The sequence below is a fragment of the Petaurus breviceps genome, unplaced genomic scaffold, assembly GCF_028583685.1.
Source record: "Petaurus breviceps papuanus isolate PSGF00001 unplaced genomic scaffold, PetGlider_PUasm1.0 490, whole genome shotgun sequence".
NCBI classification, from domain to species: Eukaryota; Metazoa; Chordata; class Mammalia; order Diprotodontia; family Petauridae; genus Petaurus; species Petaurus breviceps.
In genome coordinates this window covers 13,012,205-13,021,256 of record NW_027186352.1, presented here as the reverse complement: position 1 = coordinate 13,021,256, position 9,052 = coordinate 13,012,205, and the positions used below count along the sequence as shown (strand labels likewise).

General features: G+C 40.3%; 1 protein-coding gene and 1 long non-coding RNA gene across 4 annotated transcripts in view; one reads left to right on the top strand and one right to left on the bottom strand.

Annotated features, from left to right (window-relative positions):
* Positions 1-5,071, top strand: part of LOC138172155 (uncharacterized) — a 9,596-nt gene extending 4,525 nt beyond the window's left edge. The window contains exon 3 of the long non-coding RNA XR_011171061.1: positions 2,644-5,071. This is a non-coding gene — a long non-coding RNA (uncharacterized lncRNA). The remainder of the gene's footprint in view (positions 1-2,643) is intronic.
* RNLS (renalase, FAD dependent amine oxidase) overlaps positions 1-9,052 on the bottom strand; it is a 242,633-nt gene that overhangs the window by 10,797 nt on the left and 222,784 nt on the right. For all 3 annotated transcript variants that reach the window (XM_069101782.1, XM_069101783.1, XM_069101784.1), the window contains exon 6: positions 1,784-1,959. In XM_069101782.1, the coding sequence (XP_068957883.1) occupies positions 1,784-1,959 (176 nt within the window). The remainder of the gene's footprint in view (positions 1-1,783; positions 1,960-9,052) is intronic.

The window sequence follows — 9,052 nt, the reverse complement described above, 5'->3', positions numbered from 1 at the left end:
CCCGCGTTGCCCTACAGGCACACAGGTTAAAGGACACCTGCCTTTTCTTTCCACCTCTTGGATCCGTAAGCCAAACAGGACAGCCTGATAACTAGCTGACCTGTGGCTTCCATTCTCTATAATCATGGGCCCGAGGCAGAAAGATCTGAGTTCAAATTCAGCCTTAGAAATGTATTAGGGGTGTGACCTTGGGTCGATCACTCCTCATCTATAAAATAGCACCCACCTCCCTGGGCTGTTGTGACCGTGAAGTGAGATAACTGTAACATTCTTAGCCCAGTGTGGGGCACACAGTAGGCGCTCAGTAAATGCTCGCTCCTTTCCCTTGTTCCCTCCCTGACCCGTACCAGGTCCCCCCAGTCTCGGGCAGCTTTGAGCTTTCCTAGCTTCCTCCTCCTACATTGGAACGTTCTGGAGGGCAGGGATCGGCCTGTTTGCTCATGTCTGTGCCTGCCTGGCACAGACCTTAACTAGGGCTTTTTCTCTCCTTCATTCATGTCTTCCACCAGCTCTCCATGTTTCTCGCACAGACCTGGTTGTTTACAGGTTGCTTTTCCCATTGGAAGGCAATCTCTTTGAGGGCAGGACCTGTGTTAGCACAGAGCCTGGTACATAAAAGCTTGATAAATGAATAATCATTTGTGGTTCCATTTGGGTCTCACAACCAGCTTGTGAGGTAGGTGGGTGCTGTGGGTTTTATCATGCCCGTTTTATAGATGAAGACATTGAGGCTAAGAAAGGCCAGATGACTTTCCCCCTTCTCACAGCTAGTAAATGTCAGAAACCAGACATGAACTTTGGTCTCCAGCACTTTTTCTGGGGCAGGGCGAGGCAATCTGGGTTAAGTGACTTGCTCAGGGACACACAGCTAGTAAGTATCAAGTCTGAGGCCAACTTTGAACTCAGGTCCTCCTGCCCTCTGGCAGGTGCCTTGCCCTCTCCAGACACAGCTTCCTTTGCAATAGAAGGTGACCGCTTCCCTGATGCCCTTGCAGGTGGGGCTTCCAGACGCGTCTCAGCCCCATTTGGTGGCCCTTCCCTAGGCAGAGAAGATTCTCTCCCATGATCTCAGGGTTTTAGACTGTCTGGTCCTGTGCGTCCATGGAGGGGAATCCCAAAGGCCCCGTCTGGAGAGGGGTCCTCTAGCCTTTGCACAGAGGGGGGCCCTTCTTCTCCAGGCAGTCCGTGACCCTTGGGGATGCCTCTCAGGGCCAGGGAAGAGTTTTCCCTTGATGCGGGGCCTCTGTTTGCCTCCTCATGATTTCCAGCCTTTGCTTGTTGCTCTGCTCCTGACATTACTACTTAAGAGAGGTCAGTGAGAGGTGGTGGGAGTGAATCTCTTACTTGTGGATTCCTATGTGAGCTCAGGAAAGCCACTGAACCTGCTTTTGGACCTGACAATCCAGCGCCCTTATCCATAACCATACAGCTGTGAAGAGAGGCCTAGAAAGGTTTGGGTTCAGAGTCAGAGGGCCAGCTTTGAATTGTGGGGTGGCCCCCTCATTCCTCAGATGGGGAAGACCCTTAATCCCTCTGTACCTCAGCCTCTTCATGCTTCATGTAAGGGGTTAGACTAGAATGCTTCCTCTGGGTCTAGAGCTATGATCCCCTGACTCCAAGGGACAAGAAAATCTGCCAGAAATGGGAGGGGTAGATTGGGTAAAATGACTACATCCCCCTGGCTGTAGGGATTGATTTCATAATGAAGACCGTCTCTCCCTACAGGCAGAGGCAATGCCATGGATGGGGGGTGGGGGATCTGAGCCGAGGCCCTTGTTCTCACCTGAGAGTATGTCCATCGGTGGCATGTGGTGCTGAGTGGCATGGGCAGACCTGGCAGGACTCTGCTCACCTGCTGCAAGATCACGTCCTGTACATCCTCATTGCTTTTCTCCAGGTTCTCCAGACCAAAGGAGGTGGTGGTGTGGACAACCACTGAGGGGCCCAACTCCTCTGCATCTGCGGGAGGGTGAGAGAGCAAAAGGGGACTCAGAGTGGACAGCTCCCAGGCTGCTGAGCTTAAGACAGCACCCAAATCCTGGGAGCTGGTCTGAGAAAGACAAAGTTCTGGAAGTTCCCCTAAAAACAGGTTCTCTTTGTCCCCCCCAGGAGAATTTGCTAACAAGAGCCACTGTTTCATGGGCTGGTGCTGCTGTTACAATGTTATGTTTGCTGCTAATTAATAATTACAAATGCTGTCTACTTTAGGGTTTGTATTTTAATAATTGTTGATATTACAAGCATTTAAAAACTTGGAAAACATGTTTCTACATTATCTCACATGAGCCCTCCAACAACCAGGATGTAAGTGCTCATAGCCCTGGTTTAGAGATGAGGAAACTGAGGCTTGAGCAGCCATTGACCTGGCATACCACACACTGTGAATGTTCTTTGGGTCCAGCCACCGAAATTGGTACTGCATGTACCTAACTGTATAATTATCATCCCATATCTATAAGGGCATGGCTGTATCAAATCTGGGCTGTGTGACCTTGGGAAAGAGACTCCACCTTCATTTCCTCATCCATAAAACAAGGGATTTGGCCTAGGGATCCCCAGAGGCACATTTTGGCTCTAAATTGATTGATGATCCTAGGATTCTATGGAATATTTTGCTAAAATATAACTGTGCTGTTTCTGTAGCAATCCCCAACCTGGTTATCGAGTAATCCTGTGCAAAAAAAGGAAAGGGACTTCCTTGGAATGACCTGTGATCTCAAGCTTGAAGCTATGACAGTGACAACCCTCCCTCCTTCCAGGATAAACAAAGCTCAACTCTAACATAAAGTCCAAAGTCAAGAAACAGGTTGGAAAAATGAACAAACAACAAAAAAGAAACTTACTGTAAAAATCTACTGTGGTGACAGAGCTCAGGACACAAACTCAGAAGAAAACAACATCTTGAAACACATACAAGCAAAGTCTCAAAGGAAAATGCAGGTTGTGTACAAACTAAACAAAACCACTTAGAAGAGTTAAGGAAAGAGATTTTAAAAATAGCAAAAAATGATTTAAAAATCAAATAAGAATGGTAGAGGAAATATTGGGAGAAGGAATGAGGGCAATAGCAAAAATTATGAAAAGAGAATGAACAACATAGTAAAAGAGACACAAAAGACTGAAGAACTGCTTTAAAATTACAATTGACCAAATGGTAAAAATAGGCACAAAACCTCACTGAAAAAAATAATTACTCAAAAATTAGAATTGGTTGAGTGGAAGCTAATGACTTTATAAGACATTAAGAAACAATAAAAATAGTTAAAAATAATAAGTAGAAAAAATGTGAAATATCTCATCAGAAAAACAACTGACCCGTAAAATAGATCAAGAAGAGATAATTTAAGAATATTATACTACTTAAAAGCCATAATTTAAACAAGAGCCTGGACACAATGTTTCAAGAAATTATAAAATAAAACTTCTCAGATATCTTAGAATCAAAGGACAATATAGAAATTCAGAGAATCTACCAATCACCTCCTGAGAGATACAAAAGGAAAACTCTTGGTAATATTCTAACCAAAGTCCAGAGCTCCCAGGTCAAGGAGAAAGTACAGAAAGCATCCAGAAAGAAACAGGCCAAATATTGTGGAGCCACAGTCTGGATCACACAAAATTTAGCAGCTACCATTATAAGGAGCAGAGGGCTTGGAATGTGATCTTCTGGAAGGTGAAGGAGCTTATAACCAAGAATAACCTATCCAGCAAAACTGAGTATAATCCTTCAGGGGAAAACACACACACACACGCACACACACACACACACACACACACACACACACACACATATATATATATATATATTTGATGAAATAAAGGACTTCCAAGCATTCCTAATGAAAAGACCAGAGCCAAATAGAAAATCTGACATACAAACATAAGACTCAAGAAAACAATAAAAAGATCAACATGAAAGAGAAAAAATAAAGAACTTAATAAGGTTAAATTGTTTACATTCCTATATAGAAAGATGATACATATAACTCCTATGAACCTTATCATTATTATGACAGTTAGAAGACAGAGGGTGTTGGGTGTGAGTCAATTATGTTGGGATGATCTAAAAAAATGGAGGGGTGAGAAAAGAGTGATGTACTGGGAGAAGGTGTAAGAGAGAAGAAATTATCTCACATATAAGAGGCATACAAAGAAGAGCTTTTATAATGGAGGGGGAAATGGGGGGGGAGTGGTCAACACCTGAACTTCACTCTCATCTGAACTGGTTCAAAAAGGGAAGAACACACACACCTAGTTTGCGTATATAAATTAGGCTTATCCAGCAAAGAAGGGGCTAAGAGAAAGGGATGGTCTGTGAAAAATGGGAGGGAAAATTAAGGGAGGCAGTGGCCAGAAGCAAAACAGACTTTTGAGGAGGGTACAAGGTTAAAAATAAGAGAAGAATAAATAGAAAAGAATAGGGTGGAAGAAAATACACAGTTAGTGATTATAATGGTGAATATGAATGTGATGAACTCCTAAAGTGAAAGCAGACAGTAGAATAGATTAGAAACCAGAATTCAACAATATATTGTTTTTAAGAGAGACTCACTTGAAACAGAAAGACACAGAGTTAAAATAAGGGGTTGGAGCAGGATATATTATGCTTCAGCTGAAGTAAAAAAAGGCAGAAGTAGCAACCATAATATCAGACTTAGCAAAAGCAAAAAAAGACAATGAATCAATATTAATACTAAACATATATGTCCCAAATTGTATAACATCCAAATTCTTGAATGAAAAGTTAAATGAATTATAGGAGGAAATAGACAGTAGTAAAACTATACCAGTGGGTGACTCCAATTTGTCCTTTTCAGATCTAGATAAATCTAATCATAAAATAAGAAAGAAGCTAAGGAGATGAATAAAATTTTAGAAAAGTTAGATATGATAGACCTCTGGAGAATACTGGATGGGCACAGAAAAGTGTATACCTTTTTCTCCTCCTTTTACAGATGAGGAAATTGAGGCTAATGAAAATTGGGTGATTTGTCTGGTATATATCTTAGGCTAGATTTGGACTCATCTCCCTGACTCCTGACTAGGGCAGCTAGGTGGTGCAGCGGATAGAGTACTGGGCTTGGAGCCAAAAGGGTTTGAGTTCAGGTCAGGCCTTAGTGTCTAAGTGTCTAAGGCTTGGACACTTAAGATGAGTGACCCTGGGCAAGTCACTTAACCTCTCTTTTCCTTGGTACCTCATCTATAAAATGAGGACACACTGGGGAAGGAAGTGCATCTTTGTCAAGAAAAATGCTTGGACAAAACTCATGGGGTCATGTAGAGTCAGACCCAACTGAAAAGCAACAAAATACCATTTTTTCCAGCTGTACATGGCACCTTCACAAAAACTGACCATGTACCAGGGCATAAAAACTTCACAAACAAATGGAGAAAAGCAGAAATTTTAAATGTACCCCTTTTGGCTCATAATGTGATAAAAATTACATTCAATTAAGAGTCTTTTAAGCAGAGATTAAAAATTAATTGGAAGTGAAATAATCTAATCCCAAAGAATGAGTGGGATAGAGAACAAATCACAAACAATGACAACAATGAGACAACATACTAAAATTTGTGGGATATAGCCAAAGCAGTACTTGGGGGAAAATCTATAATTGGGTAAAATAGCTCTTAATATTTGCTTTACTTTCATTTTCATTGGTAATGCATATTCATTTTTTATATTGATAATTTGGTCTTTTAAAAAATCAAATTAACCAATGATTTGTCTATTTTATAGTTGTTTTCATAAAGCCAGTTTCTAGTTTTATTTATTAGTTCAGTGCAGTTTTTTTAACTTTCAATTTTATTATTCTATTTTGATGTTTAATTGAGATTTTTAATGTGTTCTTTTTCTTATTTACATGCCCAATTAATTGATCTAATCTTTCTCTATTTTATTGATGTAAGCATATAGAGATATAAATTTTTCCCTAAGCACAGGACCAGATGAATTTATAAGCAAATTCTACCAATCATTTAAAGAATAATGAATTACAATACTGTATAAACTATTTGACAAAAAAGGTAAAGAAGTCCCACTAAATTCCTTCACAAATATAGTTTTGATACCTAAACAGTAGGTCACAGGTTCCAAACTTATTTGGCCTTCTGCTCCCTTAAAAAATATTACTCAGTGCCCCCCTGGAAATCTACTTTCTTTAATTCTTTAACATCTTTTAAAAAAATTTTGTCATTTCAAAAAAATATAAAATATATTTTAAAAACACGATGCATCTATTCATAATTTATTGTAAGTTTGTGTTTTTTTCTTGCATTGAAATTTTGATGATGCAATATTGCATCATATGACCATATAATATCATATTGTAAATAAGTCATTACATGCACATATTCCTGCTGATGTAGGCTGGACTTCCTGACAATGCACAACACACTCACCTACCAGTACTTGTTTGTTAAGACCTGTCGGTAGACTTGATCACTGATTAGTTATAACTTGCATTTTGTGTGTTTATTTGGAAAATAATATAATCACTATGACTTTAACTTTGTTACACTACAGATGAAACATGTACAAATGGTCTTTCAAAATTCTCTTCTTTCCTTATGCTTCCATCACTCCCTTATTTTTATTCAATGCCCTCCCAATTGCACCCAAGGCTACTACCACCCCCCTGGATCATTCTAGCACCCCAGTGGGTGGTATCACTCACTTTGGGAACCTCTGAGATGCAGTGATTAGAGCATTAGCCCTGGAGTCAGGAAGACTTGAGTTCAAATTTGGCTTCAAACACTTACTGGTTGAGTGGCCATGGGCAAGTCATTTAATCTCTTCCTGTATCAGTTTCCTCATCTGTACAATGGGGATAAATTAGCACCTACCTCCCAGCATTATTGTGGGGCTCATATAAGATAACTGCAAAGTGTGGAGCACAGTGACTGGTGAATGTAAGCACTATAAAAATGTTAATTATTATAATCAGATACTATTAAATTAGGGAGAGCAAAAATAAAGAATACTATAATCTAGTTTCCCTAATGAATACTGATGCAAAAATTTTAAATAAAATACAACAAAATGTCACAGAGATTGTACACTATGATGAGATTGGATTTATACCAGAAATATAAGGCTGGTTCAATATTAGGAAAACTATCAGCATAACTGACCATATTAATAACACAAACAAGATGATCACATCAATAGGTGTAGAAAAAGAAGCCGGGAAGCCACGGCGCAGCTGGCAGAGGCAGGCCCAGAAGGGGCCTGATCAACTCGGAGGGCAAGTCTTCCCACCAACCACAAGGTCCACTACCAGGCCTATCACCAAAGGGCTGGGACTGGAAAGAGCAAGGTAAGAAGCAAATACAGGGGCCCCTGTCCTGGACAGCAAACACTCCTGGGGATACCACTTCATAGCCCAGAAATTTAAAAACAAAAGCCCCTTTCAGGACCTCCAAAGACCAGGATGACAGAGTGAACCTCACTTACTCCAAAACCCCACTCTGACCCTGAAAACATAGTAACTCTTGCCCCAAGGCAAAACCCTCTACAGAAAAGGCTTGGGATCCTAGAGGAAGGGTGTGGCTAGGACCCTGTCTCAAAATGGGTAGAAAGCAGTCTACAAAGACAAAGACTCTGGAGTCCTATTATCCTCAGAGGGAGGAACCAAACCCAGAGGGAGACAATGTGGACTCCACACCCACAGCTGAAACATCAACAGGGAATGGGTCCCAAGCACAGAAGGCTCTCCTAGATGTTATCAAAAGGAACTTTGAAAACAAAATGAAAGAGATAGAAGACAAAATGAAAAATTCTCTCAAAACCAAAATAGCAGAATTAGAAAAACATAATGAGGAAAACATCTCTCTAAAAAGAAAAGTGTATAATATGGAAAAGGAGCTCCAAAAATTAACCAAGGAAAATGATTTGCTAAAAACTAGAATCAACCAAATGGAAACAAATAACTATGAGGAAGCAAGAATTTGTCAAGCAAAACAAGAATGAAAAATTAGAAAAAGAGGTAAAATACCTCAAAGAAAAAATAACTGACCTGGAAAACAGATCCAGGAGAGATAAACTGAGAATCATAGGCCTACCAGAAAATCATGATGAAAAAATGAGCCTGAACAACATTCTCCAAGAGCTCATTAAGGAAAACTGCCCTGAGATACCAGAACCTGAGGGTAAAATAGAAATTGAGAGAATCCACAGGACACCTGCTGAAAGAGATTCCAAACTGAAAAGTCTTCAAAATGTTGTGGCCAAACTCCAGAACTACCAGATAAAAGAGAAAATACTTCAAGCAGCCAGAAAGAAACAATTCAAATATCGAGGCTACACAGTGAGGATTGCACAGGATTTGGCAGCCTCTACACTGAAAAATTGGAGGCAGTGGAATACAATTTTTCAGAAGGCAAAAGAGCTTGGGTTACAACCAAGGATCACATACCTAGTGAGACAGAGCATATTCTTCCGGGCAAAGAGATGGTCATTCAATGATATAACAGAGTTCCAGACCCTCTTGATAAAAAAGCCAGAACTCAATGGAAAATTCAACCTCCAGTTACGAGATGCAACAGTGACTTAGAAATATAAACAAGGAAAACACACACACACACACACACACACACCCTGTTATTTGATAAGGGCAAACTGGTTATAGACAAGTAGAGGGTATGAGTATAAAATACACAAAATGATGATTTAAAAAAATCTTATTAAGGGCTACAAAGGGACTGCAATGGAAGAAAGGGAATTAATGAAGTGGAAAAGGGTAAATTATGCCACACACAGAGGCATAAAAACTGTATAGCAAAGGAAAAGAAGGGAGGGAGTTGGGAATCACATGAGTTTTTCCTTCATTGGTTCTGGTACAAGGAGGGAATAACAACCAGTTAAGCATAGGACTCTATGGAGAAGAAACGCAAAAAGTATCATTTTAGAGGGAAAGAGGGGAGGGAGAGGAACTTTGCATGAGATTTAGCTCCTGTCACTCTTGGTGTGAAGAAGAAATAACATACTTCATTAAGTATAAAAATATCCTACAGGCAGTAGGAGGGGGAAAGGGCTATGAAAGGGGGGGGG